Genomic DNA, 19,298 nt, shown 5'->3' with positions numbered 1-19,298 from the left:
AATCTGCCTCAAAAGATAATGTAAAAATGATTGAACGGTCCAGCCTCAATAAATTTTATCTAAGATTTAAGAGTTAGGATTTAGGATAAGTATGGGCATTTGAGGTGCAATTTTACCCGTGTATTATTACGATAGCAAACGAAATCCATATAAATAAAGGACTGTAAAAATGATTTTGAAAATATCCATTTATTTATTTTTAACAAAACTCAATACTCAACTCATTATTGATAAGAGAGGAATGAACAATGTTTCATGATCGCAGTTATCAATAAATTAGTAATAACTTGGTTGGCCTGGCCCCTCCGATAATCACTAACGCTTATAGCCTTCGTTAATCGTTATGTACATCCACGACGCACTAAAAAAAATCGGATATAGATACTTTTTAATGCTATTAATGACATTAAATTGTGTGCTTATTTATACTACCAACGTTTCATAAAGTATTCTTATTGTTAGTGTTCCAACTAAAACTAGATGACACAAATAGAAGCGTCCTAAAAAATCAAAAGATTAAGATAATTTGTCCTCAATTTAAGGACGCTTTCTTTTGCATCCTAAATTATGATTATTAAAAAAAAATTAAAATGCTAGTAATTGCGTTTCAATTTTTGTGTCCCTAAAAGATGTTTTTTGTAGTGACGATTGGCTAATGGATCGGGACAAGGAGGTATGGGGGTTTGTGTGAGGCTTTCGAGGCACGGGTCCAGGATCCCCTCTCAACCAATCGCGTCACGCCTCTCAAGTTAGGTGGGCACGTGCGCGATGACACATGTGAGGAGTGAGATGATGCATCCGCTGTAGCTGTGACTAATTTATTTTTGAGTGAACTACAAAATAGGTATTCAGACAAAATAGTGATATCTTTTTTAAGTAAGGGGGAAGGGGAATAATGAAGTATAGCTAAGAAAAGAAATAGTATTAAATTAATGATAAAAATGAAAAACCTTATAAATAAATTACATTGAAGATGGAATATCTAGATGGTACGAAGGTACATTGAAGCCTACATTTTAGAATTGAATGACATAGTTTTGTAGAGTGTCAAACGTTTTGTGTATATTTTCAAGATTATTAAATAAGTTGACCTTTAACTATGAGTTTAATATAATTGAAGTCGAGTTTGGGATATTCAAAAACCTATAATTGTAGATATATGAACTCTAGGGAAGGGTTATATTGTTAACTCAATACTTAATTGCTAACTATAACTAAATAATAGTAGTCATTAGATATTCAAATTAAAGGTCTGGATCATCAGCTTCAGAATGTCAATACGGTTAACAAAAAACTTCAATAGGGTATTAATGTCAATTTACAACAAATTAATTGTAACTAACTTTTGAAAAATATCTCATAACTTTTAAAACGCATATAACTTTCTCGATTTAAATTATTTTTTCATATAACATATATCAAATTAAAGATAATTTCATAAGGATTCTAACGAGATCTCACTTGCATATGGTCAGATGTCAAAATTTGAAATTTTTTTATTTTTTCATACTGGAACAAATGTGAACATAGTATATGAGTATGTCAATATAATACATGTAAAATGTCAATATAAGCAATGTGTTGACATTCTCAAAGCATTGTGTTGATATTTTCGAAACACTATATTGACATTATCATCCAAAATCTTAATTTGGTAGTTTTTTTTTTTATTTTTTTCAATTTAATTAATAAAAACAAAAATTACACTTGGAAAATTTTAGACCACAAGATTTCTAAAATTCTATGGTCTTTGAATAACACTATTGTTGGGGGGTTCAAGTTTTGAATCTATAATATATTTATTTTGCTATTTCTTCACAAACTCTTGTTTTGTTTTGTAGGAATAATAAATATTGAATGTTTATTAACAATATACCTGAAACAAATAGTAGTACCAGTATTAGTTTTAATTTTTAATTTTATTAGTGTTTAAACACTAGATATACTACCAAACGAGTCCCGAGTGAATAAATAAAAGACAACACGCTACCTCTCATCCCTTTGTTAATTAGCTACGGCAAGTTTCATGACACACTTCGATTTTTACCACAATCTTGAATTTTGCTTAAGAAGCTTGACCCCTAACTAGAGTAAATCCAAGAGCCTTTGTCCAATTTAATCACGATTACAATAATACTAATTTAATTAATTAGCAACGTCTCCTTTTTGTGACGAATATTATTTTGGTGGATATATAGCTTCCATTAAACAAAGGTAGCTATTACGAGTGGAATTAAATGAGAGGTTCTTGGGACAGGCAATATGCAAGATTCCTCGAATATAAATAAAAGGGTTTATTACATAAATTTTCCCTAAAGAAAAAACACACATTTATTGCTACAATATGGCAAGCTTGCAGCAGCAGCAGGGCAGTGGCGGTGGGAACACCAACCGTGTTGTCGCGGTTGCGCAGACGCCGCCTGCCGCCGCCGGAAACAAAGAATTTGATCAGGAAGATCAATTTCAACAGGTATAAATATTCATAAATTATGGATTTTATTCAAGAATTTTATTGTAGGTTTTTTTTCATTAAAAAGGGAAAAAGAATTTATTGGATTATTTAAAATTTAGGAACCTGGGTGGAAAAAATTCTTGAAGCATGTTGGACCTGGTTTCTTGGTCTCGTTGGCATACCTTGATCCGGGAAATTATAAGCTCTATTGGTCTCATTCTCTCTCGTGTCCACGACATAATGTCTCAGAGTTCTTTATTTCAGTACGTTGACGATAAAAAATCTCTTTTATTTTTTTCTTTAGTACAGTATTAAGTTTATCATAGTCTGGCGATCTCGTAGCTTTCAGAAATGACTAATTATAGCATAATTTTGACATTTTTCCATTACAACAAAAAAATCGTTAAGGGCGCTTTTTAATGCAATTAAGGATGCTACTTTGTTTATACACGTACCACCAACGCTTTAAAAAGCGTTCTTATTGTTGGTGTCCAACTAAAATTAGAGGACACAAATGGAAACATCCTAAAAAAAATAAAAGATTAAGTTAATTTGTTATTAATTTAAGGACACTTTCTTTTGCGTCCTAAATTGTTGTTTTGTCATTAATTTAAGGACGCTTTCTTTTGCATCCTAAACTGTTGTTATTTTTTAAAACTTTTCAATACAAGTAATTGCGTCTCAATTTTTGTGTCCTTAAAAGATAAGTTTTTTGCAGTGTCCTCACTTGTCCCACGGTTCTTTGAGTTAGGGAAAACCATGTAAGATTTGGTAGACAAAAAATTATGTGTACAAAACGTTTTGGTTAAGTAAACGGCTTCATTTAATATACTTAGTCAATTATATCTTTAATTTTCACACATACACACTATATTAATAAACATAAATATAGATGTTGAATTTTTTTCCTATGAGAAAATTGAAAAAAAAGGTCATATAATTAGTCATTATTTAATGTTACAAGATTGACCAGGAGAAAAAATTCATAGTCAAGATTTTTTCTCATTGACCATGGCAATTTACTTAACTTTTTCGCAATTTTTAAAACTTGCACTAGATCAAAGTGAGACAATATGTCGTGTACAAATGGAGTAATTAATACATATTTGTGGCAGTAATGCTGCTGATTAATTATCTTAATTGCAGTGGAAACTGATTTGCAGGCGGGAGCAAACCACGGCTATGAAGTAATTAGCTAAACCCATACACACTTTTGTTGATTTCTTATAATCTCATTTAATTTAATGTAAACTGCAAACGCACTTCTAATTACTCACATAAATGTGACAGTTTTAGTACTAACTACTATGAATATTTAATTTTTTTCAAATGAATTTCATAACTTTCGGCTCCTAGAATATTCGGAAGTTTTGAATTTGCGGTTCTCCTATATTTTTGACCCCAAAGAATTAGTCTTTATACGGAATTTTTAATTCTTCTGCAATGATTCCATGAATGTTAAAAATCAATCCTTTTTAACGAATATTCAGAAAATGGTCACAAAACCAATCACCAATACCCGCCCATTTTTTTTGGCTTTGCATATGGAAAGTGAAAATAAATGGCCACTATTCGTGAACTTTTTCGACACAAGCAACGGCATGTAAATGCGCTTCTTGTGCAAGTACTGGCGTTGTGAGCCGTTGAGTATGTCGTGCTTGCATACTGCAGTGTAGAAGAGCACGTCACTTATTACCCAATTAGAATCCAGCATGTAATAATTTAAGAAAGTCAATTTTTTATAGTAGATTTCTTTTTTTAATGAATTTATTAAATTTTAATGAAATGAGAAAGATAAGTGGTGTAAATGTTGCTTGAAGATTGAATTTCTTTGAACTCAGGGTGTTCGATTTGATATTTTTTGTCCTATGATGAATTTTAGCAAAATGATTACACTATAACACTAGAAATTAAGCCTATTTGTTGTCCTATATTGAATTTTGGCAAAATGATTATACATTAAAAGAAATTAAACCATTTTACACCTAATATTTAATTATATTTACATATGTACAGCTGTTGTGGGTAATACTTATCAGATTGGTGTTTGCTCTTATTTTTTTTTATGAATAAGTAAAATAAAAATGAACCAAACCAAACCAAACCAAACGTTTACATCATACACTCGGGCATACCCGAGAGAAATACAAGTGAAAAGTCACAAGTCGGCTAATACAAAGTGACAAGGTAAAGACCAAGAGGCAAGAAGCAAGGGGCCAGGCCCTAATTCGATCGAACGCAGTTCGAAACACTCATCGAAACCCAGAGTGGGCGGGCCTCATTAAAACCCCTTGGGGATAAAACCCAATGGGATAAAACTCTCCAAGGGAAAAAAGAGTACCCTGAAGAGTGACTCAAAGTGTGCCGAAAAACAAAAGACCAAAACATGTGAACTCCATCATCTGCCTAGAAGGTGGAGGAGAACCTGATCGTGTGGAAAACGTGAGTACAAGATGCTGTAGATAGCTTCTTTGATCTCAAAGATGTGTTAGGTTTAGTATACTGAAAAGCATGTTTCGAGCGAGTTCGCACGAATAGAATCTTGCTTGTGTACGAAAAAACTCTACAATTCACTTTTAACCCGATTCAGTATCATTCGAGCAGTTTGCACGAATAGAATCAATATATTATTACATAGTGTTTGCTTGTGCGTTTATAAGATGTTTTATAAACATTTAAATGCATAAGAAGTAAACAAAGCCTAAGTCTTTTGCTTAGTAGACTGGTTGTGGGAGTCGTCCACTTTAAGGTAACTACAGTCGGTTCTATGCAATGCTTTGCAAAAGAAAAAGAAGAATTTCACAACCTAGATAGGCTTTGGCTACCTATCGTGAACGGTTGCAATGTCAGTCCGATTATTTCTAAGCCTTATTGAAATAAGATGACTTTGGTGTGGTATAGCACTAAATGGATCTAACAGCAAGACGTGTCTTTATGCTATCTACTGAAAGACTAGGTCTTGATAAATATCTATTTCTTAATCTACATATGTTAGCATTGAGCATACGGTATTGAGTATCTACTGCCTTGACTTACCAAAGGTGCGGGTTTTTATCACCCAACGATCCAGGTATATTGGGTAGTGGTGATCATTATCTAGCGGTGCTAGGATTGCTATTATGTTGAAACGTGCGCGAGGTGAGTCTCGTTTGATAATGTCCTCAAGAGGAGCTTGAACAAGGTTTTATTATTCGGAAACTGGCCAGTTGGAGTTTTATTACTCTAGGAATAATAAATAAGTGTTTCTTGCTAAGTCTACTCTTGGAATTAATAAGATGTTAATTAATTAAGTCCATAGCAGACTTTAATTAATTAATGGACATTTCTATCTTAAGCGCGGGAAATAAATAATAAACAAAGTGGAAATCCGAATTACTTGTAAATTCGGATTTGGATGGGGAGTTCAATATTACGTCTGTAGTGGCTGCTTGTAATATTCCAATATAAGCTTGTATTAAATTGTGGGCTCAATTTAATTAGTAAAAAGCTAATTGGGGAATCCCATATCCAAAGCCTTCCATAGATCCCTGAATGGGCCCAATATGAACTATTATAAATAGGAGAATAAATGAGACATAAATTAATTAATTTTCAGTATGAAAATTTCGTCCACTTCTATTATTATGAAGAGGACGATTTTTTCAAAAATTTCACCTCCGTGAGTTCTTCAGCTCCTTCTCCGTGAGAAAGTTCTGTCTTCTTTATTCGAGTCCTAGTGTTTCGATAAGATCAGCCCACCCTGATGTCGGAATACAGTTCGGGACACCAGTCAGAAGATCTGTGGTCTAGTATTGAAGATCATCGTGGAGAAGGCGCAAGCAATCGACGATTCTTTAGAGAATCAAATCGGTAACTCTATACCGTAGAATTCATGTTTAAGATTTATATTCTATGAGCATGAATTATTTGCGTTCTAGCATGCAATTTTGTGTTAACATGTGAATTGATTAATCCCATAATCTGTCAAATAGATCCTACGTCTGATTTATTTGTTTGTACAAGTCTTCCGCTGTGCAAGCGGCTCCAAACCCCAACAATTGGTATCAGAGCCAATTTTTTGGTCTGATTATGTGGATTAATTTCATGTTATGTGAATTGCACGAACGTATCTGTTTTTCGTTGCTTGTTATATGATTTATAATATGCATAGTTCGAAAAGCTAGAATATTTTCGTTGATAGCTGCGTGATCTGCCCAAATTCAACGAATTGGGAGAATTATTTCTCCAGAACCCAACTTTATAATTCATCCACCATGTCTTTGATTTATTCTTGGGGCGCCGCAAATTTTTGACAATTACATGATCTTGGACGGTGGAAAACAATTCGCCTTCGTGAATGGAATGATTCTCGTCATGTTTCACGGGAAGGACACGGGTGTTTCTGTTCGGAATGGCTAGGAAGTCTTCTAGCAAAAGGCGGCGTGGGCAGATCAGTTAGGTGGAAAAGGCAGCTGTTGTCGCAGCCACTACAGAGACGACGACGTCGCTCAAGTGACGACGATGCAGCTGCAGGCCGGTTGTGCAACGAACAGCGGTGGTTCTTGGCTGCCGGGGGCGTCGCAGCACCGCGCAGCAGCAGGTCGCCGGCGGAGACAGTTTTTCGAGTGGGAGCCCATCTTGGGCAGATCCCGGGCTCGGAGGAAGCTGTCGTCGCAGCAGCTGAGCGGCGTGCGTGCAGCAGCGATGGAGCAGTGGCTGAGACGTGGCAGTGGGGAAACGAGGCAGCAGCAGCACCATCAAGGTGGCTGCGCAGCAGCAGCGGCGATCGGGCAGCGGCGGGTGCGACGACGCAGCGACAACAGCGTTGGTATCCCGCAGTGCAACGCCAGCAATCCGACGATGACGCGCTCCAGCAGCCGAGGACGGCGGTCTGCCATGAGCGGCGCCGGCGGCTACGGAGAGTAGCAGCTGTGATTCGAGTGGGAGCCCTTCGCGGGCAGTTTCCCGGACTCGAGTACGACGACGCAAGATTAGGGTTTGCCCTATGCGCGACGCTCGCGCGGGTCCCACCCGCGCGACGTCGCATCACCTCGATTCCGTGACTTCGCTTTCCAATTTTGATTAGGGTTTTCAAATCCTTGGATTCAATTTTGGAAATAATTCAAGATTAATATGGAAATAAGATTTGAATATATCTTTTGAGGATTTTATATATTATATGAGATTTGATTATGAATCAAATCTTGGATTAATTAGATTCTTTCCTTATTTAATGGATTCATATGGATTTTATTCCTAGATTAATCCTAGTTATATTTGGAAAATAATTATCTAATATTTATCTATATCTTATGGATTTATATGGATTTATTCCTAGATGAATCCTAGATGGATTTAGATAATGACAATATTATTTTATTCTTATCCTATGAATTTATATGAATTTATTCATAGATAAATTCTAGATGGATTTGGATAGTGATAATATAATATTTTATTCTTATCTTATAGATTTATATGGAATTATTCCTAGGTAAATCTTAGATAGATTTGAATAATTACAATATAATATTATCTAATTCTATGGATTTATATGGATTTATTCCAAGATAAATCCTAGATGATTATGATAAATATTTATATTAATTTATTTTATCCTATTGATTTGAATAGATTTAATTAAGACAAATCTTAGATGGATTAAAATAAACATTAATCCAAGTTATCCTTATCTTTTGGATTTATATCCTAGACAGATTAGGATAAAGATAATATATAAGAAAATCCTTATTTAATTAGATTTAGATAAACTTATTTATCTAAGAAATCCTAAGTAATATATGATATATTCTAGATGTCTATTCTAAATAGAATTAAGATTTGTATAAATCTTGGTTGATTGGATTTTATTTATCTTATGGATTATGATGGAATCGTTTCTATCTAGTAATATCCTAGCATGATTTAAATAAAGACAATCCTAGATCAACGTTATCTTGAATTGAAGGATTTGATTTTATCGAAATAAAATCTAGAATAATCCTAAGTGGATTTAGATAGTTAACACTATCTTGATAAATCCTAAATGAATTTGGATAATTATTATCCAAGATAAATCTTAAATAATTTCTGTTAATTATGCAGCGTGTTTAAATGCCATGCATTAAATAGAATTATCTGTTTATTTGGTGTTTATCTATTTTAAGTGGATTATCTGCCTTATCTGTTTATGTGATAATTATGCAAAAACCATATAAAATATCTAAGCGATAATTACAACAAGTGCGTTGTATATGGTCTCCATCAATTGGTCTGCAATTTATGAAGCTTTTTTCTAATATTATCGCCACCTGCTCTGTGGGGACAATAATCCTAAGAAATAGCGAGTTCATGAGGGCGGACTTCTAAAAAAAATAAATAGTATGAACTAGAATGTGGTTTCCAATATTATCGCCACCTGCTCTATGGGGACAATAATCCTAAGAAACTGCGAGATTCAGAAGTTCACACAGGATTTATGAGATAGCTTGATCTTGTTAGCAGCAAATGAGCATTGTTATGGGAGTGTGTTGTAGAAATGAGACTCTGTAATGCTAAATTCGGTGGTCTTACTTAGGCAACATTAGGCGGCCATGCCACTCTGTGGTCTTTGGACTATTCGTCGGTGTTGTGACCAGTAAAATTGTAAGATTTTAATACGTATTGACTTCCTCTGGAGGGTACAAAATTTTAATTTTACTATTGCAAGATACATAATTGTTTTGTGGTTATTTGCGATTATGTAATGAGCATAAGTATGTGATAATAAGTTTATATGTCAAATCTACATTATGTCATTCATATTTTGTCTGCTATCCTTAAAGAAATGAACTCGAATGCCAAAATTATGTAGACTGGAAATTAAAATGGATAAGATTCTCACCGCTAAACTTGGAGTTTATACTCAATGATTCATGTCCTCTATTTCCTCGACATAATTTCACGAAGATTGTTCGAGAATGCTTTTTGCATGTACTTGACAAGTTCTTTAAGGAATAAGGTCAAGCTATTTTCTTTTAAGTAGCACGGCAAGTCTTGGTTAGTGACGATGAAAGGTGGATATCAATAGAATCTGTCAAGATGATTCGATTGGAATATCCTAAAGGGACAGAATATTTTGAGGAATCTTTTGATCACTCAAATAGTTTCTGACTCAGGTCATCGCCCAGAGTAATAAGAAATGACTAAAAGAAGGTTTAACCGAAAAGTAGAAAACCTTCAGAATATTAGTCGTTATATTACTGTTAGAGAAAAGTAACATGATTGATGACAAATTCATCAAGGCTGCAGTTTTCCTAAGTCCTAGTTCATTTGAACAAAAGACTAGATGTGGAAATGGAAGAGCCTGATTAGTCATCAAAGTTTGTTTAAAGCGAGTAAAGATGCTTTGTAAGTTGAATTGACCTCTTGTAAAGAAGGACAATGACTTACATGACAATGCAACTTCTAAGTAAGAGATCTTGATCCAGTTAGGCTTTTGTTGCAGTGGGAGCTTATAATGCTCAATTATTGTTTTATGGTTGATGATTAAGGCATCGTAGTATTGAAACAATATAAGTGCAAAAAGATTGAGTATGAAATAACACATCAACTTCTTAAACAATGAATGATAAAGTATTTATGGCTTTTTAGTCTTAAGGCCAAGAAAATACTTAGCTATTGTTCAAACTGATCTAGACTATCAAGATTTTAACAATTTGTTTGTTAAATAGCTTGAAAGTCGAGAATGTCTATTCGATGCACTATGAGTTAGAATCATTTGATTCAGAATAATTATAGAAGTGCAAACGTAGAAAGACTAACAAGTCTCAATGATTTACACCAATAAGAAGACGAGCAAAGCTTTATGATCAGTAGTGAGAGTCTAATCTCCATTAACGAATCCAAGCATTTTTTCAAAGAATGGGATAGTTATGTAAGAAGGAATCAAAGTCTTTCTAAGACAAGTTTGATCAAGTGATGAGTTGTACTCATGAAAATCTTATCATTGATGGGATAAGCGTTAGATATAACGAGATACACCTTAAAGAAACTACCATCATCAGTACCTTCTACAAAACACGAGTTGTGGACTAGAGTGACTCTAGTCTAGCACATCTCAAGGTGTAATGTTGTTCCAACGAATGTTGGAAAGGTATCCAAGTAATTGGAGTTGAGTACTGAGGTATGTTTTAAGGTTGTCCCAAATGATGTAAGGTTATAAGTTCTGTAATCTTCAAAGATATAATTCTTGTATGAAGATCAAGAATGGAACTAAAAGCCTAACAGCGTGATAACTCTCAGGACATAGAGAGATATCGGATTTTCCATATTACCAAAGAGTCATACCATTAGAAACTTTTGCACTAATAAAATCAACTTCAACACCTAAGATTGTTAGAACCATGTCGTAGTGGGAGCGTTCCCAGGAACATGACAAGTTCATGGGTCTAAGAGTGTCAAAAGACTCGGTCTTAGATTAACTTGAACATAATCCCTTTAACTACAATGTATAATTGGTTCATTTGGATATTCATCCTTGGAAATGTGATAGATTCCAAACTACAATCTTCGATAGACAACATGTTTTACAAGACTTGCAATACTACCTACAGGCTGTGTCAGTTAGTGGGAGCTAGTACATTTGCAAGTGTAAATATGGATCTCAAATGGCTAGACAGTGACAATGGGCTATGCCCAAAGAGAAATATCATCTTCTCGTTGTTTTTGTGCCAAGATTTGTTCGATCCTATTGTCTATCAGCACTCACATAATTAGAATGTATGTAACATGATTGTCAAGACAACTTTCTATTAATAGAAGCCTTGAAGAAATAATCTACATGGAACATCCTAATAGGTATGTAATAGAGGACAAGAAACACATGATTGGAGGCTTATGAAGACCTTTGTGGTCTTAGGCAAGCATCTAAATCAGAGATAAGTGTTTTGTCGAGATTGTCAAATGTTTGGAATTTGACATGTGCTCTTTAAGTGTGTAGTATGCACAAGGAAGTTGAAAGTGCATTAAATATGGTATTATTGGTACTCTACGATGATGAAATCTATAAAAGTTGCAAACAACTAAGATTGACATCTAGTGTAGGAAACTGGTTGTCTACCCAGTTTAAGATAAAGGATTTAAGAGAAACTAATTACATTCTAAGCATCTAAGTCTTTAAGATTGCTAGAAAGAATGTTGAGATTCTCTTAGGAATCCTATATCTATACATAGCTTGGAACATTTTAGCATTGGAAATTCCATGAAAAGGTTGTTACCTTTCAAGATGGAATTGTCTTGTCTCTAGACAAGTGTCGTTTGACGCTTAGTGAGAACAAGAATTATGAGACTAGTTCTGCAGATAGATATCTCATGTATGCTATGATGTGTACTAAGTTTGATATTAGTTGTGCTTTAGCATAGCAAATATATATCATATTAACCGTGGCAAAGGACTTTGATTGAGGTAATGAATATACCATAGTACTTGAGAAAGACTAATCGCTATATTCTAGTTTACCAGTCATTCATGTAATGTCCTTGGGGTTACACTGACTAAGTCTTATGGCTAATCAGTGATCGAGTAAGTCATCCTCAGTTTATGTGTTTACATTAGGAGTATACTCCTAGTAGCTTTGATCGTAAGTTTGAGTATACCTATGAGTATTTTTACTCTAGCAAAGGCTAACTCAAGAGGAACACGAGATCATAAGCTAAACAATCACATAGAGATGAAATTAATTAAAGATCAAGTACGCAGCAAAGACATAGTGACGCAAAAGATATTATCAGAGAACAACCGAGCAGATTTTTCACAGAAAAATGCCTTTGTGGCAACATGTTTCAAACATGATGTGAAATGAATGGTAGTTCGATATATCTAGCTCCAATACCTGCTTTTTGTATAAGTGGGAGAGTTTTTGACAGTGGGTATACTCGAAAGCATGTTTTGAGTATAAGTGGGAGATTGTTAGGTTTAGTATACTGAAAAGCATGTTTCGAGCGAGTTCGGACGAATAGAATCTTGCTTGTGTACGAAAAAACTCTACAATTCACTTTTAACCCGATTCAGTATCATTCGAGCAGTTTGCACGAATAGAATCAATATATTATTACATAGTGTTTGCTTGTGCGTTTATAAGATGTTTTATAAACATTTAAATGCATAAGAAGTAAACAAAGCCTAAGTCTTTTGCTTAGTAGACTGGTTGTGGGCGTCGTCCACTTTAAGGTAACTACAGTCGGTTCTATGCAATGCTTTGCAAAAGAAAAAGAAGAATTTCACAACCTAGATAGGCTTTGGCTACCTATCGTGAACGGTTGCAATGTCAGTCCGATTATTTCTAAGCCTTATTGAAATAAGATGACGTTGGTGTGGTATAGCACTAAATGGATCTAACAGCAAGACGTGTCTTTATGCTATATACTGAAAGACTAGGTCTTGATAAATATCTATTTCTTAATCTACATATGTTAGCATTGAGCATACGGTATTGAGTATCTACTGCCTTGACTTACCAAGGTGCGGGTTTTTCGTCACCCAACGATCCAGGTATATTGGGTAGTGGTGATCATTATCTAACGGTGCTAGGATTGCTATTATGTTGAAACGTGCGCGAGGTGAGTCTCGTTTGATAATGTCCTCAAGAGGAGCTTGAACAAGGTTTTATTATTCGGAAACTGGCCAGTTGGAGTTTTATTACTCTAGGAATAATAAATAAGTGTTTCTTGCTAAGTCTACTCTTGGAATTAATAAGATGTTAATTAATTAAGTCCATAGCAGACTTTAATTAATTAATGAACATTTCTATCTTAAGCGCGGGAAATAAATAATAAACAAAGTTGAAACCCGAATTACTTGTAATTTCGGATTTGGATGGGGAGTTCAATATTACGTCTGTAGTGGCTGCTTGTAATATTCCAATATAAGCTTGTATTAAATTGTGGGCTCAATTTAATTAGTAAAAAGCTAATTGGGGAATCCCATATCCAAAGCCTTCCATAGATCCCTGACTGGGCCCAATATGAACTATTATAAATAGGAGAATAAATGAGACAGAAATTAATTAATTTTCAGTATGAAAATTTCGTCCACTTCTATTATTATGAAGAGGACGATTTTTTCAAAAATTTCTCCTCCGTGAGTTCTTCAGCTCCTTCTCCGTGAGAAAGTTCTGTCTTCTTTATTCGAGTCCTAGTGTTTTGATAAGATCAGCCCACCCTGATGTCGGAATACAGTTCGGGATACCAGTCAGAAGATCTGTGGTCTAGTATTGAAGATCATCGTGGAGAAGGCGCAAGCAATCGACGATTCTTTAGAGAATCAAATCAGTAACTCTAAACCGTAGAATTCATGTTTAGGATTTATATTCTATGAGCATGAATTATTTGCGTTCTAGCATGTAATTTTGTGTTAACATGTGAATTGATTAATCCCATAATCTGTCAAATAGATCCTACGTCTGATTTATTTGTTTGTACAAGTCTTCCGCTGTACAAGGGGCTCCAAACCCCAACAAGATGACCCTCGCTGCGTCCCATGCTTTCCTATCGAAGATAATCTTATTCCGTGTCCTCCAAATGATCGACCATGAAGCCATAAGAGCAATCCTCTTTGCCGTTTGAACAATCTGAGATCCTCGAATCTGCCGTCCTGCCCATTTGATGACGCTCCTAATTGTCGTCGATCTCCTCGCAATGCCAAGCCAAAGCATAATCTTTCCCCAAACTGTCCAAGTCTTTGTGCACTTGAAAAAGATATGGTCTGCTGATTCCTCCTCTCGGTGACAAAGCTGACAAGTAGGGTCCATATTCTCCAAGAAGTGTAAGCGATCTCGTGTGGAAAGGCGTCCTCGAAGCGCGAGCCAAGTAAAGAACGGGTACTTAGGAGGGACAAAGTCCTTCCAGACATACTTAGCCCAGAATCGTCTCTCACCTCTCGGCCTAAACCAATCATATGCCTCATAGACCCTTATAACTCAATCACTAGCAGCAAATCTAGGAGTCAGCACTGGTACATGTACATTTTTATTATATACACACACATATGTTTAATGTTTTAACATTATATGACTAAATTACTTTTATTAATTTATTTTTAATATATTGAACAACTACATATAAATTTGGTTAAATTTATTTTTCATGTAAATATAGGCAAATATTTAGCGGAGCATTGCAAGGCTGAGTATCCAATATTCGTCAAATTATGCTTGTGGATTCTAGCTGAGCTTGTTGTCATCACTGCCGACATCCCAGAAGGTTTTATCTATTAGCAATGAAAGATTCAAAACATAATTTTTAATAATAAAATAAAATACTAAAAATTAAATATAATATCCAAATATGTTTAAGTAAATTTTTGATTTAACGTCTTCTTTAAAGAAAAATTATGTAGATCAAAATATAGACCAATGATTGAGTATTATTGTACACATCACAACTAACTTTGATGGAGTTGTTCATAAATATTATAAGTAGTAAATATTTTAAGTGCAAAATTGTTTGTACTAATTAAAATTGTTTTTTGACCGTGATTAAAATTGCTCTGAACATCTTATTTAAGATACCAGTTTGGGTTGGGGTTCTCTGCACCTGGTGCAGTACTCTACTCTTGCTCGGTCTACAAAAATATGGTGTAAGTCTTGAATCTACATTTAAAAATTAAGTTTATCTTCTATACTAAACATAAATTAATTAATTCACGCTTTGCTTAAATATCTAGACTTCAAGTCTTCAATCACTCCACTACAAATTTATTTCAAGTTTTTTAAGATTTACCATAGTCAACAACTAATCAGCAAGATGACAATGGAGATGATGATAGCATTTTCTTTATGAAAATGGTTCGGATAATTAGTTGGTAACATTACTTATTTATCTCAAATTATTCTCGTAATTGGAGAATAAGTATATTAGAATCACGCAGACTTAACAACTAATTACCCCACATATTAAATTTGTTTTGGAGATCCCTCTTTACCTAAATGATAATGTTTTTTGTCCTCATTTTAAACAGCTATGCTTTGATCGAATCTACATATTAATTCTATTGTTCACAACTACTGCATATCGAATATATACAGCCTGTTTATCTTCTCTTTTTAGCAACTTGCTTTTTTTAATAGTATTAACTAACCAGATATATTTCTTATTTTTAGAAAATGAAATAAAAGATTGCAAGTGCATTTAAATAATTCTATAAAATAGGTGTAGTAAGGTATAAAATCAATTCTATTATTCCGCGTATTTGAAATCCTTCTATACTAAACCTGAAAAAAACCTTTGATATATGCCACTCGAATATACATAAAGAAAAATAAATTACCATCATGTAAAATATATGTAATACAAAAACATAAAAAGGTGCAAGTCAAGTACTTTTTTAATTACTATTTTTTAATAAATAGTACTCCGGCTAATCCTAAGTAATACTAATATTTTTTTTTGTTTAATAAAAAACAGGTTAGGAAGCTGGAATTTTTAATAACAATATTAGTATTCATAATGGCAGCATGTTTCTTCGGAGAATTAAGCTATGTGAAACCTCCGGCTAAAGAAGTGATGAAGGGAATGTTTGTTCCTAAGTTAAAAGGCCAAGGCGCCACCGGGGACGCCATCGCGTTGCTCGGCGCACTCGTTATGCCATATGTTCCTTTCTATATTTATATCTTATTTTCTAACGATCTAATACATGTTGAGGCTGCCTCAACAATTATGAAAAATTTCTAAAGATGTTTTATCCATTTTATGCTAAAAGTATTTTTTTAAATATTAGTATTATTTAATTAGTTAAATTTAATAATTAGGAATTTATTCCTCTTTCATACTGTATTATATAAATACGAAAAAATATTACAAGAAATATTTAGAGGTTTGTTAAATTTTTATAAATTTAATTTAATTTTTGTTTTTGGTATCAAGAGAAAGTTGTTGTTTTCACTTTATTAAGTCTCGCAATTGATAAATTATTTCATTTTTTGTTGCAGGCATAATCATTTTCTTCATTCTGCTCTAGTGTTGTCGAGAAAGATACCTAATTCTGTTCGTGGCATTAATGTAAGTAAATATGTGGTGGATATTTTGCAATATGTCGAAACCATTTGTTCAGAAATGAAAGCACATGTTTAATTATATTTTCTGAAAAATATTAACTAAAATGAGTCAATGAATTAATTGGGCAGGAAGTAACTACTTTTGGTTTGGCAGGCTATTGTCCTAGTACCAATATTCAACTTGTCTGCTTGATTGTATAGTGTTAGACTTTGGGTATTAAATTTAGAGTGCTAAACATGTCTATGGAGTATCATTTTTATGTTGACGAATTTATTAATTTTGTATTTCTAATTAAATACTTTTATTATTTCAGGATGCTTGTCGATACTTCTTGATTGAGAGTGGATTTGCGCTTTTTGTAGCCTTTTTGATTAATGTGGCCGTTATTTCCGTGTCTGGTAATGTTTGCTTAGCAGATGATCTCTCAAGTGAAAACGAAGATAGCTGTAGCGACTTAACACTAAATTCAGCATCCTTCCTCCTCAAGGTAAACTTATTCAATTCTTAATGTTTTAAAAAATAGAGTAAATTGCTGAAAAAAATTCTTGCAATTTGGTTAAACTATGGCTCTCATACAACTTTAAAAATCATAAAGTTTGACACGAAATACTTTGGTGATACTAAATCTGATATGAAAACTTGAAAATCAAATGTGAACATAATCAAGGATAACTTAAAGAATATTATCTAGCCCGAAACCCGAGCTTTTAGGGTTATGGTCGAACTTTTATAACCCGAGATACAATATTTCTTTACGAACAATGAGAATTGTAGTTAACAATGGTACAATTAAAAAGTCATTATACCCATCAAATGGAATTTCTTGATGACGTTAGTAGTTGGGTCTTATTCTCTAAACTTGGTTTTGGAGATTAATGTTTTCCTCTTGATTGGAGAAAATTGAGAAGGTGTAGGGATCAGATTACTCGGGGTTCACTAATTACCGGGACCTCTTTTTATATGACAGAGACTGAGATGGCTAATCTCAGAAGGTACAAGCCAAGTACAACACCAAATATTACAAACAAGAACAATTCAGGGAGTACAAGAATTGGTAGACTAAACCCTAATCTATTACAAGACTTAACCTCTTGCAATAGTACCAGACTTCTCACCACAATTCACCTGCACACTCAAGAAATCAGTTAGTAATATAAGGAACAGATCCAGAATGGATCTAAAACTGTAAACACAAAAACAGAACACAAGGAACAGAGAAATGGCTCAGGTCGCAACCACGACTACACCAGGGCCAAGGACCTCCTCCGTCCTATCCAACAAGTCACAAGGGAGCACCGTGGAACCAATCTAAACCCCGAGCTAGGATTACCCGACTGCTACCACTTACAGCCACCTCACGCCACAGATCTGACTCAATCACAGCCACAAGGCCTCAAGAACCCTCGGATCTCACGGATCTAAGAAACCAACCGATAAACCTCCCAGAAATCACAGAGGGACAAACTCAACCGTTTGAACTCACTCAAATCTCCAGATCAACGCAGAGGTTGAGAGATAACACTCGATCCTCACCAAAAAGAAGAGATCGAAGCCATCGGAGAAGAAAATCGGCCAGAGTTTCAGAGAGAGAGAGAGTTTCTTAGAGAGAAGGCAGAGCGAAAGCTCGAGAAGAGAGAGAGAGAATAGTGAATCGAATGAGTGAGTGAAGCGTTGAGAGTCGATTAAAGACTCAGAGAAAACACACCTCACAATCCAACGGCTCAGCGCTATAATCCGGGTGAAGATGACACGTGGCAGCCATCGGGTAATCGCTCCATAAGTAATGGGCCAAGAAGAGCTGGACTCATTACACTTAGAACGGGCCATCAATTAAAATGGCCCAGCCGAATTAATTCCAAGCCCAAAAGGTGATCCATAATTCCACAGAAGGAAATTGCAAAAAGTTGTAGAGGAATGCCTTTATCAATTGTTGTAGTGGGAGGTATTTTGAAAAATATAGAACACACACAAGAATGTTGGGAATCAATAACATAACTTCAGTAGTAAAGACAACAATAAGCAATGCTTGAGATTGCTGAAAATGACCTACTATAATATTTTAGTCTACTTAAAGCCAGTGGCGGACCTATCAAGAGCCTTGGGGTCCCATGAAACCCCCAACTATTTCAGGATTTATGTTATATATATTCATTGTATTTAGCTCAAGTGGTTAGCTACTAGGCTTAGCAATTTCATTGCCTAAGGTCGATTCCCATCAAGCTCCTTTTGACTTTTGTATTTCAATTTGTCTTTTTGCTATTCTTTGTGATGTTTGTTACTATTTTTCTTAAGCTATTATGCACAAACAAAGTTTATGTTTTGTACTTCTACATGACTAACTTATCTAAAAAATTATTCATAATTAATACTAATATTAAATGCACAAATATGCCAAGACTCTAGTTTTCATATCATTTAAATATTTTTATCTCATTCATCTCTTTTGCATCTTTATAATGTCACAATTTTCGGCAACACCGATATTTAAAAAATATCCTAGAATTGGATCCCCCAACATCAAAATTCTGCGTCCACCACTGCTTAAAGCCATGTTTGTTATCCATGGACATGTTTGAGGAAGATGGTGCAATTTTGATCTCAACGCCCACGAAGCTTTGGGCTTGTGAATGATTTCTTAGATGATGATTGGGAAATGATTTTTAAAGGACTTAGTCAACATGTTGTTCAATAATATTATGATTGTTGGTTGCATTGTGCTTGTTCAATAATGTTGTGATTGTTGGTTCCATATTATCTCAAAAGGTTATGAATTAATTATCTATAATATTATATACAGTTTTATTAATTATTTATTTACACCCTGTCTTAAGTT

At 34.3% G+C, this 19,298-nt stretch overlaps 1 protein-coding gene across 1 annotated transcript; it reads left to right on the top strand.

Moving 5' to 3' along the window:
• Positions 1–2,276: 2,276 nt before the first annotated feature.
• Positions 2,277–16,973, top strand: LOC121745909 (metal transporter Nramp5-like). The gene is made up of 10 exons (XM_042139853.1): positions 2,277–2,470; positions 2,572–2,650; positions 3,599–3,639; positions 4,469–4,501; positions 14,378–14,423; positions 14,567–14,671; positions 14,938–15,047; positions 15,875–16,056; positions 16,399–16,468; positions 16,779–16,973. Exons 1-10 carry the CDS (start codon positions 2,345–2,347, stop codon positions 16,971–16,973), a joined length of 987 nt encoding a protein of 328 aa, XP_041995787.1. The 5' UTR covers positions 2,277–2,344.
• Positions 16,974–19,298: the final 2,325 nt, after the last annotated feature.

Source organism: Salvia splendens, chromosome 8, assembly GCF_004379255.2.
Source record: "Salvia splendens isolate huo1 chromosome 8, SspV2, whole genome shotgun sequence".
NCBI classification, from domain to species: domain Eukaryota; kingdom Viridiplantae; phylum Streptophyta; class Magnoliopsida; order Lamiales; family Lamiaceae; genus Salvia; species Salvia splendens.
Note: the sequence above shows the minus strand (reverse complement) of the source record. Positions and strands in the feature narration are given on the sequence as shown.

Bases quoted from the DNA above. Each gene is read 5' to 3' on its own strand.
- LOC121745909 (XM_042139853.1), top strand. From the start codon at position 2,345: ATGGCAAGCTTGCAGCAGCAGCAGGGCAGTGGCGGTGGGAACACCAAC. The intron at 2,651-3,598 runs ATAAGCTCTATT...TCTTAATTGCAG, and splicing joins ATACCTTGATCCGGGAAATT to TGGAAACTGATTTGCAGGCG. The intron at 14,672-14,937 runs GTTTTATCTATT...AAAATTGTTTTT, and splicing joins CACTGCCGACATCCCAGAAG to TGACCGTGATTAAAATTGCT.